Source organism: Aotus nancymaae, unplaced genomic scaffold, assembly GCF_030222135.1.
Source record: "Aotus nancymaae isolate 86718 unplaced genomic scaffold, 86718_ANA_hifiasm-v0.15.2.pri h1tg000006l, whole genome shotgun sequence".
Lineage (NCBI taxonomy): Eukaryota > Metazoa > Chordata > Mammalia > Primates > Aotidae > Aotus > Aotus nancymaae.
In genome coordinates this window covers 95,064,190-95,078,186 of record NW_026988417.1, presented here as the reverse complement: position 1 = coordinate 95,078,186, position 13,997 = coordinate 95,064,190, and the positions used below count along the sequence as shown (strand labels likewise).

Sequence of the window (13,997 nt, the reverse complement as noted above, 5' to 3'; positions counted from 1 at the left end):
GCTATTGTTTGTCACTGCAGTGCTGGTGCCTGCAGGATTAGGCTTGGAGCCAAAAATGGAATTCTATTCATAGACTGGCAAGGCTGGAAAGCAGTTCAGAGCTCATTTAGTTCAAACTTTCAGAATTCCAAAGCAAACACTAATAAAATTAATCAAATGACTGGCCTGAAGTCACACAGGGAGTCATACAGGGAGCTTGTACCCTAAAGTCTTCAGGCGTCTCTTCTGGTTTTAATTCTATCTCACTAGCTGTTTCTTGTTGAAAATTGATGGCATTAAAAGTTAAGATCAGCAGCAAAACTCAGTTTACAGGGAATTGCCTTCAGTGATCCTATAAATGTCAGATGCAGCAGGGTCACAAAAAGAGGGTGAGGTACACGACCCATTTCATACGGTTAACATCAAGTTGACAGAAAAAGACTCATCTCAGGCATCCAAATGCAAAATCTTTCCATAATTTTAGCAAATAATATTCAGAAACTATAAAAAAATCAAATGCCCTGATAGAATTTATCATAAAGATTCAAACTAACCGATCTGAGGAGGAAAAAGCTTGTCATCATCAACATTGGCAGAAATGTACTGAAGAAAATTTGACTTCTTGCAAACTTCAGGGATAATATACTTCGCTTAGTTTATAAAATAATAATGAGCATGAGAAAGGGGTAGGAAAAAAATTCTATAGATTCCTCCTTAAAATATTTGCATATCTTGGTAAAAAGACTGCGAATAGGTAAACTTTTTTTTTTTAAATAATGAATTCCTGCCATTGTAATGTGACTGACCAGTCCTTTCCTTCCTTTGCAGCTATCAAATGTTACCGGAAACCCTTGGAAGTTGTTTGCAGCTTTAGCTATTTCCTATTGCACTTGTTCAGTATTCGTTCCAGCCACAATAAAATGCCATTTACTTTGGTTCAGAAAAACATCATTGTAAAGTGTTACCGGACTAACACATGTTGTGTGCCCAGTACACCGACTAGCTGTTACAGTATTTTGTAACTTTACTGCATGCTTTAGGGATTACCACACAAAAACTGTACATGTCTACCCAATTCATCTGCAATCACAAATCACATTTCCTATGGTGAACATAAAATAATTCTATACTAAATACACTATCTTACATGTCAAGAAGCGACTAAAAAAACAGACCACTGTGTAACACTGTCCTCTAAAGCACAGGAAATGGAAACTTAGTGTGAGCGCAACATCTCAACTCAGAAGAAGAAAATAAGCAAAAGGGAGGAAATGATAAGGATCTGCTAAGCATATCTACAGCCAACTGCTGGAGCTGAAATTGGGAGCTCTGAAAAATTTTTAACAGGACACATCAACAAAAAAAAAGTATAAAAAACTCAAAATCTAGGAAAACTGATCTTCTAATAAGAAGCAGTTACTCAACAGTCTACTAATCAACTTGTGAAATCTCATCTGAGATCTCAGTCTTGATAACTAATACTCTAACTGCTCTTCTTTAAAGAATAATTTTGTTATTAACAACCAAGAGAAGCAAAATACAAACAGTCCTTTCTAAGCATTCTTGTTTAGAGCAATGGCGGGGTGGGGGGGAGTCAATTTTTACTTCAGAAATATAAGTCTATCCCTTCAAAAGAATTAAAAAAATTAACAATCAACAAAATTGTTTAACTAGTCCCACCAGTAAATACATCAACTCATCAGGCGTCAGGAAACCACAGCTAACTTGTTTCTGTGTGGTTGGCTAGTGAAGAATGGCTTTTACATTTTTAAATGGTTGAAAAAAAAAACCTTTGTGATATATGAAAAGGACAGAAAATTCAAATTTTATTGAATTCATTTATTTTGTTTATTTATAAAGTTTTATTGGAACACAGCCGTGCTCACTCATTTCTGTAACATTTACAGCAGCTTTTGGGCTACAGTGACAAGGCTCAGTAGTGTGGGAGACTGTGTGGACCTTTGCACAAACAGTTTAATGACCCCTGCAGTACATGGTTCATGAAACTAAACACTAGTTCATTAAACACCTAGCGTTACTGAAAAGTTTCCCATTTGCGGTCTGATGGTACCACAGAAATAAGATTAGCCTGAAAAGCCACTATTATATGATGCAGAATCCCTCAATACAAAAAGTAGGTAAGAGACAGAAAAACTGGCTCCACAACCATATTTATATCCAAACACGAAGGCACAGGGCCTGACAGCGGCACCGTGTACTGAGATGTGGTTGCCAGGAAATTCACATGTGGCCTGACCTCCAGTAGCTCTAACCTCTGTGAAGTCTTACAATTATCTATAAAATGAAGAAAATGTAAATAAGGAACACAGCAGACTATTGGTATCTGTAGTCACCAACCCATAGGACTCCTGTAAATGTTAAGTCTGTGGAAGCTGCTCGAGTAGATCAGACACAGTTGTCAATGTTCCTCTGACTTCTAACGAAAGTTCTGTTCCAGTCCTATCCAAAAGTGGTGTGCCAAGATGCAGCAGACAGGTGGAAGAGCAGTATGAAAAAAGACTTGAGAGAATAAGACAGAAAGTGGGAAAAGAAGGAAAATTAGGCTTTTCTGGGTTCCCTCGGGCTGTCTCCTTCAAGCTCAGCTCTCCAAGGGAACAGGCATGAGACAGCTGAGGGAAATCTGCTCAAAGAGAATGAACCAGCAGGACCAACAAGATTCTAACAGTGCAATGTGCTTCACCATAATGAGACCCGATTCTGAGAAAGGTTTACCCTCCAGAATACATGGAATTTATCTCTACAGGTTGGGTATAGGGGCTCATGCCTGTATTCACACTTTGGGAGGCCAAGACAGGAGGAGTATCTGAGATCAGAAGTCGGAGACCAGCCCGACCAACATGGTGACACCCCTGCCTCTACAAAGAATATAAAAACTAGCTGGGTGTGGTGGTGCTTGTCTGTGGTCCCAGCTACTCAGGAGGCTGAGAAAGAACGAACTTGGGCCCAGGAGTTCCAGGCTGCCTGAGCCACGATTGCACCACTGCACTCCAGCCTGGATGATAGAGTGAGACCCTGTCTTGAAAAAAAAATGTCACTCTACAGGACTGATGAAGGAAAACCTAAGAAACATTAAGCTGAAACAAACTCAAAACACGAAACCTCCATGAAGATTCACTACTTATCAAATGAGATTTTTATGGTATATACATACTGAATTTTGTACTATGTGATCGCATTACCTACTTAAAATCTCAAGTGGACAGAAATACACGTAGCAGCTATCAAAGAGCCTAAACCCTTTAAAGATGCACTTATAGACACATAGAAATCACAAACACAAACATATGCATATATTCAAAGAGCATGCCCTATACCATTACCTACTAAACTTTTCTGATAAATTTATTTTTAGTCATAAACAAATTCTTTCTTAGTGTCTTTGTTCTCAAAGAGGAAGATGAATGAGAAGAGGTAAAAAGCAAACACTGATTAGGTAAAATCAGTAGATCAGTGAAATGGAGACTGAAAGGTACATGGATATGCACATACATTCCTATAATCACGTGGCAAATTCACTGGTAACCATAAAAAGGTGATTTTTTGGTTTTTTTGAGATGGAGTCTTGTTCTTGTTCTAAGCTGGAGTTCAGTGCAGCAATATTGGCTCACTGCAGCCTCCGCCTCCTGGGTTCAGGTGATTCTCATGCTTCAGCCTCCAAATTAGCTAGGACTACGCATGCGCCACCACACCTGGCTAATTTTTGTTTCTTAGTAGAAAAGTGGTTTCGCCACGTTGGCCAGGCTGCTCTCAAACTCCTGACCTCAAGTGCTCCAGCAGCCACAGCCTCCCAAAGTGCTGGGATTACAAATGTGAACCACCACACCCGGCCAAGGTGATCTTAAAAGCACAGCATCTATAACTGTTATGGAAAAACCCAAGAGGCATATCCACGTGCATGGTATGCAATCTGTGTAAAAAAGATGAGAAAAAAGCCAACATATTCTTTCTTGCTTGTATACAAGTGAAAGAAAATGCAAACACTAGTTGCCTTTAAGTAGTAGATTTTATTATTCATACATGGTGAGGCAGCAGACGGGGTATGATGGTGAAAAGACAGTGTGTTACTTCCTGAGAGGAGGCCATGCCAGCCCCAATGGACGTGGAAAAGGCTGTGCTGGACCACACAGCGTCGGTCTGCAGGTGGAAGGAACTGGCACAGCTTGACTGAGGATCTCACAGAAAGGCTAGGGTGAGGCAGAGCATACACGCAGAGGACTGGCTGGTAATTTCAAAGGCTCTGAGGCATAGCTGTACCCAGTTGTCCAGCACTGGCTCTGAGATGACTTGGGCATGACACGGGCAGTGCTGTGGAGTAAGACTCTGGACTGGTCAGCTTGCAAATGAAAGGCACGGTCCGGCACCAGCCATTTGCTATCCCGAGTCCTGGAAGGGGCAGTCCTTCCCCAGTCAGTGAGGGCCAAGATGCCACAGTGTCAAGGATACAGAAGACAATTCTACATACTAAGGAAGGGAGCCGAGTATCTGGAGAGCTGGGTAAAAGTAAAACTTTAGTGGGTATCTTTTTGTACCTTTTGAATGTTGTGCCACGTGACTGCGTGGCGTATTTAAAACAAGAGATCAAACTTATGAGGTGTGCTACCCACACGTGAGTATGCATCACAAACACACATCTGCCTTCCGGCCCTGCTGAGCAGAGTGTACTGACGACGAACGGCACTCAGGGGAAGGAGGACTGAGGGTGCCATTCAGCTACTGGTACAATACAACAGCACAATTTGGGAGGCACAGAAAGTGCCTCTGTCCCGTATTTCCACGAACTCCAGAAACACATGTGGGATATTGTTAAGTTTCCACTTAAACCTAGAAATTCAGTTTTTACTCCTTAAAGACACAAAAACCCTGGTTAAGAAGATTCACTGCTTATTAAAGATGTTTACAGTACATACATATTGATGGCACTTCTAAACTTAAAAAAGCATCTTTTTCTGATTTAAAAGCAATAGCTTGCCTTCCACTTCTAATACAGGGATCAGATTTATGCTTCAACATAAAACCACATAGAGGAGACAAAACAAATGCACTGACAGTTTACAGGACACTAGACGTCAGGCAAAGAAAGGCAGTGTCCCCGGGAGCCAGAAACAGAGGAGGGGAGGCCTACGGTCGCACCAGCTTACTGCCTTGAGACAGTTTCCAGACAGTGAGGCGCTCCCATGTGAAGTCCAAGAGACATGGAGTATCTGTGCACAGAAGGACTTGCATGCAATGCTCAGAGCAGCTTTATTTATAAACAGCCAAAAAGTGGCAACAGTGCAAATGCCTATCAACAGGTGAGTGGATAAACAAATTATAATATATTTACACAAAGGATATACAGCAGTGAAAAGAAATGTAGTACTGATACACACTAAAACACGCATGAATCTCAAAACAAACATGCCAAGTGTAAGAAGCCTTATCAAAAAGAGTATATGCCATGTGAGTTCATTAATATAAAATTCTAGGAAATGCAAACTATTATTTAGTGATGGACAGCAGCCGGCAGTTGTCTAGAGATGGAAGCGGGAGGGGTCGGGAGGGGGGAATACAGAGAAGCATGTGGAGTCCTTTGGGAATAATGGGTGCATTCAATGCCTGATAGTGGTGATGCTTTCTCAGGTGTAAAAGCTATGTCAAAGCTTATCAAATTGCAGGTTTTAAATATGTACAGTTTGCTATAAGTCAATTACACCTCAAAAAAGCTTTTTAAAAATAAAGAGCAATACTTGGTTTGTAGCAAAAACTTGAAAAAAAGCAAACATACAGATAAGACAGTAAGACTGTGGCCTCTTCTAAAGCATGCAGTGTCTAAAAGTAACACTTCAAAATTATTAACAAATGCCGATTTTAAGTTGTGTATCAACTCCTCCAAGTTCAAAGCAATAACTTTAAGAAAACTCTCTGCAAGGGTGGTGTCGATTTCCTGAGGTTGTCTGTGGATAATGAGACTTAGAAGCTCACACTGGCCCCCTTTGTTCAGGACCCCGTTTCTTCTCCGTCCCTGACATACCACAAAGCTTGATGCTTTCGTTTGCAGGCGCTGGGGCTGCCAAGGCTCCAACAATCGGAATTCTATGCTCTTGCCTCTCTTCCACCTTGAGCAAGCACACAACTTACAAGCAGCAAATTTACCCTAACTGATAATGGACACAGTCAAACAAAAAAGGTTATAAAAATCAGGGATGTCAACAGAAGTGTATCTATCACAAAAGGAAAATGGATATGGTCTTTCGCTTGCATGTTTTTAAAATGAAGACCCGCTGCCACACTACTTATAAACAATATAGTAAGAATGGTCTGGAATGCAGAAAGACAGTGCTTGGCACCATTATCAAGCATAAAAACCTTGAAGAGAAAAAGCATTCAAAAAAGTTCACTCAGACTTGTCATTTAGAGCACAGAATTCCTAACAGTACTCACTAAACCTACTCCTGGGAAGGATTTTGGTTGTGGCTTTTAAAATACTGTGTTCTACTATGACAAAAGGAGAAGCAGAAAAAGGTAATAAAGAGATGTCTTCCTCTTTTCCAAAAAGACTTTTAGGGAGGTCACTTTGGGGGAAAGTGTTCTCTTTCCGGGTCCACAAGGAGGCATAGTTCTAAGGGCAAGAACTTCCCAGCGCTACGCCCCCTCCCATGAGCCTCCTGGTCCCAGTACCATGTCCCTTCCCATGAGCCTCCTGGTCCCAGTGCCACACCCCCTCCCATGAGCCTCCTGGTCCCAGCACCACGGCCCCTCCCATGAGCCTCCTGGTCCCAGCACCACGTCCCCTCCCATAAGCCTCCATCCAGGAGACTTAATGGTTTCTGTTTTAATTTTCACGGGTGTGGGGGAAAAAAATCAAAGGTCAGTCACTCCAGTGGAAGTTTAAAGAACTCTTCTCACTGGCCAGGGGGCTTGGACAAGGCAGGAATTCCTCCCAGGTTACAAGTCCCTGTCTCCCTCATCCGGGCAGATTTCCCCCTGTGGGGTCCCCTTCCACTCTCGTGGAAGCTGCTTTTCCCCTCCTGGATTCCATACTTGGGTCCCCATCCACACTCTTCGTGGAAGACTTTCTCATCCTTTTCTATCTCCTTTTTCTCTTTCCTCTGCCTAAATAAATCACTTTGTGCAAAAACTTTCTGGGGTCTGGTATTTACTTTATGAGCGTACCATGGCCGGTGTGGTCCCCTCTCCCATTCTTGGGTGAGAGACCAAGAGCCTGGAAAAACATCCTCTTAGGGGAGCTAAGCGCTCCCCTGCACCCCAAAACCCAGCAACAATTTAAGTTTACCCAAAATGTTGCAAGGCACTGTATACTGACTCTCAAAAAGAGGTCACTTTTATTCATAAAAATAACAAATACTCTCTTTAACCTTTATTCTAGTGTTTGAGGCTTTCTATCGAGTGTAGCTGTCTCCCATACATTCATTTCTTGGTCTCCAACTCACCACTCCTTCAAATTGTCCCCAACATGAAAACATCTCCCACCTCCTCTCCAACAGTCTATTGCTACCACCTTCAATCTGCCCAGTCACTGTTCCAAGGGGTCTCATCTTCCCAATCATACCCCACTGTCAGTTTCCTACTTCCACCAGACCTGTGACAGCCTGTGCCACACTGCTGCACACACCTGTTCCTCTTTGTTACATCACTTTTGTAGACAACATACTTTCTAAGAATAGAGTTCGGTGAATAAATACAGCCATGCACTGCATAACAACATTTCAGTTAACTGCGGACTGCATATACAGTCAAACCACATATACAACCGTGGTTGTGAAAGATTAATACCATATTTTTACTGCACCTTTTCTACATTTAGATATGTTAAGATACACAAATGTGTTACAACTGCCCGCAGTGTTCAGTACAGGATCATGCTGTACCAGGCTGTAGACTAAAACAGGCTATCCCATACAGCCTGGGTGTGCAGTAGGCTAGACTATCTAGGTTTGGGTAAGTACACTCTATGCGGTCCACACAATGACAAAATCGCCTGATAACACATTTCTCAAAATGTATCCTTGGCATGCAACAACGCATGACTGCACTTGATGCATAAACAAATGCTTTAAACAATGACTCTCCAGCCTGCTGAACATTTAGGATAATCACCAGGGTCCCAGATATATGTTTCCCACTAAGAAACAAGCAGGCCCACTTTATTCTATCAAATTTGTTTATCCAAAGGCACAAATTTATCAATCTGCTAGAATCTTGATTGTCTTACATTAGCAGAGCAGCTGTAACACCTCCAAGTGGATCGGCTATGGCACCTGTCCCAGGAGCGACTCTGGGCGCTCCTGCACTCTACACATGGACGCCTTAACAGGAGTCCAGGAACACCATGAATCACAAAATCTAATGACCTGGGAGTCTGCTCTCCCCAAGACCCCAGAGGGAAAGCCTCACTATGGCCCAGATCTCTTGACTTCCAGCCCAGTGATTTTCTTGCTCCACCATTAATCATTAAGTAACATGATTTAGGGTCTCCACGTGGTGAGATGGGTCAGGAAGTCACAAGCACTTTTTCCTATCAGACTTTCGTCAGCTTTCACAATCAAGGGCCACGATGACACTGACCTACCTGTGAAAACTCAGTCTGCTTTAAAGGTTGTGAGAAGATAAGGCATGTGCACTTTGGGTGCTGAGGATCACACCCCAGTTTTCTGCTGAGTTGCAGGAAGAGAATCATCTAGAAACGATCTTATGAAGCTATATTTACCGTATTATTTAGTAGTGCCCATGCTAAAACATGACTGTTTCTTCATTTTCCGCAACTTTAGGCGGTCTGTAGAATGCTGAGACGTCCTTGCTAACCATATAGTTCTTAACATGCTTCACAATAAATACTGCTGTGTGCCAACGACAGTATCCTCCCCTATTACCTGACTTCCACTCATAAAAACAGAATGCCTCTGTGTACAAGCTAATGACTGTCCTCCTGCTGCCCTGCCAGCAGAATGCCTGTGCCCCCATTGGGGCTGAGTGCTGGCTGTGGACACCTGGAGAGGGTTTATTCCTGCTGACGGTAACAGCACAGAGCTCTCTGCAAACATCTTTTTTTAAGCATTGTCAGAATAGAGAGATTTAAAAGGGAGAGGCAATGTCATATTAATCATGACATCGCAGCAGCAGCATCAATTCTGAGCCCCAGGAAGAACCAAGGGTTTTCAAGGTTCTCACAGCAACGCCAGGCTATCTAAGCTCCTTAGTTTCTCCCTCCTCCTACTCCTCACTGATATGTTACACTCAGACCTATGATGCCATGGGCTCAGATACCCAAAAGGACATTTGTTGCCTGCTCATCTATCTCTTTGCAGAGGACTTAATCTAATCTAAAAGAGAGACAGAAGACACAGAATAATGAAAATACTGCTTAGTCAATTCATCAAACAAATTAACACAGGGGTAGTTTCTGGCCTTGAATTACCACCTGTGATGTGACATATATGTGCGTTTGGGGGAGGGGTGTATATTTGTTTCGGTCCATGGTTCCTGGTTCATAATTCCCATAACCCTTGTTACAGTCTTTTGTTATGATGCTGTGGCACTTTTTGCCTCAGGAAACAGAATCTCTCTCTGGACCATGTGCCACTCCTTTCACCCGCCAAGGCAGCACGCCAATCTGACTGTGGGTCATAAGCCCCTCATTCCAGACAGGGACCCGCTCCATATGCTAGAGGTGGAAACGCTGCAGACAGAAGCCAAGAGGAATCTTAAGAGACAGGCCTTCGTCAACCACGTGTTGACACGGCTGTCCATGCAGCAATCACGCCTAGGCAACGAAGTCTCCATAAAAGGCTCAAGAAAGCAGGGTTCAGAGCTCCTAGATGCTGAACGCATAGAGGCTGAAGGGAAGGTGAACAAGAACTCAGCCAGGTGCTGGGAGGGTGGCGGCCCCCTCCCCCAGCTCCACTGGAACAGAAGTGCCCATGCATGGGACCCTGGCAGACCCTGCCCCGTGTATCTCTTCATCTGGCTGTTCACTTGTTCACTTACAACCTTTTAAACATCCTTTGTAATAAACAGGTAAATGGAAGTGTTTCCCTGAGTTCTGTGACCGGCTCTAATAAATTAATAGAACCCAAATAGAGGTCACGGGAATCCTAACCTGGAGCTGGTGGGAAGTTTCGGAGGCCTGGGCTTGTAACTGGTGGGAAGAAGGGAACAATCTTGGGAACTGAGCCCTTCACTTGTAGAATCTGAGACTGTCTCCAGGTAAAAACGTCAGAACTGAATTACAGGACACCCCAGGTGTCCACTGCTTGGTGTGCAGGGATCTTCCCCCAACCCTCCAGAACACACAGAAGTCTTCTGTGGTGACGACTGCTGCAGTTTGGGAAGGCGACAGGAAAAAATCTCTTCGAGTGTTTGTTTTTGTTCACACATTATCTCAATCAAGGCTTTTACTTCTAGATTTCTCTCTCTCAAGGTCTGGGACCGCCACTGCAGAGGCAAACCTTCTGGACTTCTAATTCATCTTCACAATTCTTATATATTTCTGACTTTCTTCTCTTATGTTTGACAATGCCTTCTAATTTTTCAGCACTTAGTTCTTAGATCTTTTACTTTATTTCACAAGAAAAGGAGGGTGAATATAGTTATCACTTGTGCAGCAAAGGAGCAAAGATTAAAAGTTTATAAAAATTTTGGAGGAGGATGTTGAGGTCAAGGAGCTATCTTCTTAGAAGCAGGGAAGTCAGTCACAGACATCAATGGAAAAAAAAGTTAGAAGCAAAAAGCCGGCCGGGCGCAGTGGCTCATGTCTGTAACCCCAGCACTTTGGGAGGCCGAGGCGGGTGGATCTCGAGGTCAGGAGCTCAAGACCAGCCTGGCCAAGATGGTGAAACCCCGTCTCTACTGAAAATACAAAAATTAGCCAGGCATGGTGGCACATGCCTGTAATCTCAGCTACTCAGGAAGCTGAGGCAGGGAACTGCTTGAATCTGGGGACGGAGGTTGCAGTGAGCCGAGATCATGCCATCGCACTCCAGCCTGGGCAACAGAGCAAGACTCTGTCTCAAAAAAAAGCAAAAGGCTGGGGTGTCACTTCCAATCAGAAAACTGTCTAATTCCAATCCCTTACCACTTGCAGATGCAGCATTGCTCTTTGGGAAAAACTCAAAACATTAAAAAACTAGTGAACTGTGAAATAAACTTTCAATATTCTTCACAAAAAGCCAACTCAGGACAATTCAAATTCTTAGCAGCAGTAGAATTTTCTGTAAGTTTAAGATATATCACTAATTCAGGAGCTATTATTGAAATAACAATGTTTACTTTTTAACCTGAAAGTGAAACCCTACTAATGAGCAAAATTGTAAAACAGCTTTATAAAAGCAAACTCAAAGTTAAAAAAGAACATTTAGGCTACATTCTCATCCAAAATAAAGGCTTATTTTGAATAATTCAAAAGGTAAACAATTTATCAAAAAACAAAAGTATGTAACAGACAAAAATGCTAATTCTTAGTTATTCCCCTATCAGAATAGCGGAAGCATGAACACTTCATATATTGGTATTAGCACATACCTGTTTTAGGATGTATTGAAAAGAAGCCTTGTGGATTTCCACTTGTAATTCTGTACATGAGCTTGTCATTAGAGCTCGAATCTGGATCAAATGCCTCGACCTGGACCACAGATACATCTTTAGGGGAGTTTTCCATGATTTCCGGGTAATAAACAGGCTCTGATGTCTGTGGGGCATTGTCATTCACATCCTCCACCTCTATGTAGATCTCTATAAACGATGAAAGAGGCACGACACCCTGATCGGTTGCAAAGACTGTCAGCCAATAATGGGAGGTGGATTCACGGTCCAGTCGATCTGAAGTCTCTATGACACCTAGAGAGAAGAAAGAAAAACGTAAAGCAGCAGGTCGACAACCAAAACTGCCACTGTGAGAAAGTGTCAACAACTCCGGCTCACTGAGGGCTTCACGTGCCTCTTACTAGTTGCGTAACTTTGAGCAAGTTAACTAGCCTTTCTGTGTCTCAGTTTCTCTTCTTCTAAAATGGAGATAATAGTATGTTCAACTAAGCTAACATGAATACAATGATTAGAACACTTGGCACATAATATAGGCGATGAAAGTATTTGTTTTTAGAATTAGGGTCAGGCACTATATGGAACACTTTAAAAATATTATCTCGGGCCGGGCGCGGTGGCTCACGCCTGTAATCCCAGCACTTTGGGAGGCTGAGGCGGGTGGATCACGAGGTCAAGAGATCGAGACCATCCTGGTCAACAAAGTGAAACCCTGTCTCTACTAAAAATACAACAATTAGCTGGGCATGGTGGCGTGTGCCTGTAGTCCCAGCTACTCAGGAGGCTGAGGCAGGAGAATTGCCTGAACCCAGGAGGCGGAGGTTGTGGTGAGCCGAGATCGCGCCATTGCACTCCAGCCTGGGTAACAAGAGCGAAACTCCGTCTCAAAAAAAAAAAAGATAATATCTCATTGAAGTCTCAAAACAGGTGAGCACTGAGAGATGATCTAATGGCCCAGCACTTCATCCTTCCATTGGCGAAATCTACGGTTTGGTGAGAGATGTGCTGACTTTCCTGGAGGCTACTCAGGATGCCAGGGACAACAGCAGAATCATGGCCCAGATCTGAGACCCCACAGCCCAGCACCCCCACGCCTCACACTGCATCCCTGTGCTGGCCACTGTCTAAGGAAAAAGGCAGGAGCAGCACCCTCCGGATAGCCTGGTCTGCACACACACCCCTTCTCACAGCGGCTGAGGAAGAAAGTGTAACCTTCAAAGTCCACAACAAGGGGCTGCTCAGGTCTCCTGCTCGTTGACGTCCTTTTCTTTCTTTCAATCGCCTCAAACACATGGAAAGACAACCAGTGTGCTACAAAAATATAAACTTCTAACTACACTATAAACTCCAAAAGGGCAGAGGCCACATTATTGTCAAATACCAGTATCCCACCACCTTACATGAAGCACAATAATGTATTAAATAATTATCTTAAACAGGGTTGGTATAGAAAAGTCCTCAACTGGGATCCACACTAGGATACATTTCTTTTTTTTTTTTTTTGAGACGGAGTTTCGCTCTTGTTAACCAGGCTGGAGGGCAACGGCGTGATCTTGACTCACCGCAACCTCTGCCTCCTGGGTTCAGGCAATTCTCCTGCCTCAACCTCCTGAGTAGCTGGGATTACAGGCATGCGCCACCATGCCCAGCTAATCTTTTGTATTTTTAGTAGAGATGGGGTTTCACCCATCTCAAAACCAGGATGGGGTTTTGACCATCCTGGTCAACATGGTGATCTCTTGACCTCGTGATCCACCTGCCTCGGCCTCCCAAAGGATACACTTCTTAATAAGTAAACTAGCAAGAGATGAAATTATATGGTTACAAAGAAGAGGGGTTAGAGTGTCTGTAATGTTTTGGTCCAGACACTGAAACCAGTCAAAACTTCACGCCAGGATTTACCTCCTCTCAGGATGAGAAGTAGAAATATCCATTTCTCTTTGACAAGTCCCACCTTTTATTCAACGGTGTAATCGCGCCCTTTGTCTACCAAAAACATGTCACTGCACTTTTCCTCATGCACTGATTAGTCTGAACTAATGACACTTTTAAGAGTTCTACACCATGGTACAGGCTGGACGCTGGAAATGATGAAGCTCTAGAATCACTAAAGTTTCCCTTTAAAAGCAAAATACTGTGAGAAAAAGAACAAATTACCAACTTCACCTATGCTCAGCAATGAAACATTCGGTTGAGAAAAATACACTGTTGTAATTCATTGATCACACAAATTTAAATATTAACTCATTTGAGGTTAGTATCAGAAAAACTCACTTGTTAAATGGATGATAATTATATCTAACAGGATATTATATCCCAAAAGGACTTACAACTTAAAAATATAAAACTTAGGCTGGGCACGCTGGCTCACGCCTGTAACCCCAGCATTTGGGAGGCCGAGGCAGGTGGATCACAAGGTCAGGAGTTCGAGACCAGCCTGGCCAACATAGTGAAACCATGTC

General features: G+C 43.1%; 1 protein-coding gene across 3 annotated transcripts in view; it reads right to left on the bottom strand.

Annotated features, from left to right (window-relative positions):
• The window catches only part of FAT1 (FAT atypical cadherin 1), a 143,237-nt gene that overhangs the window by 67,816 nt on the left and 61,424 nt on the right, over nt 1–13,997 (bottom strand). For all 3 annotated transcript variants that reach the window (XM_012452810.2, XM_064369577.1, XM_064369576.1), the window contains one exon: nt 11,518–11,832. In XM_012452810.2, coding sequence (XP_012308233.2) covers nt 11,518–11,832 — 315 coding nt within the window. The remainder of the gene's footprint in view (nt 1–11,517; nt 11,833–13,997) is intronic.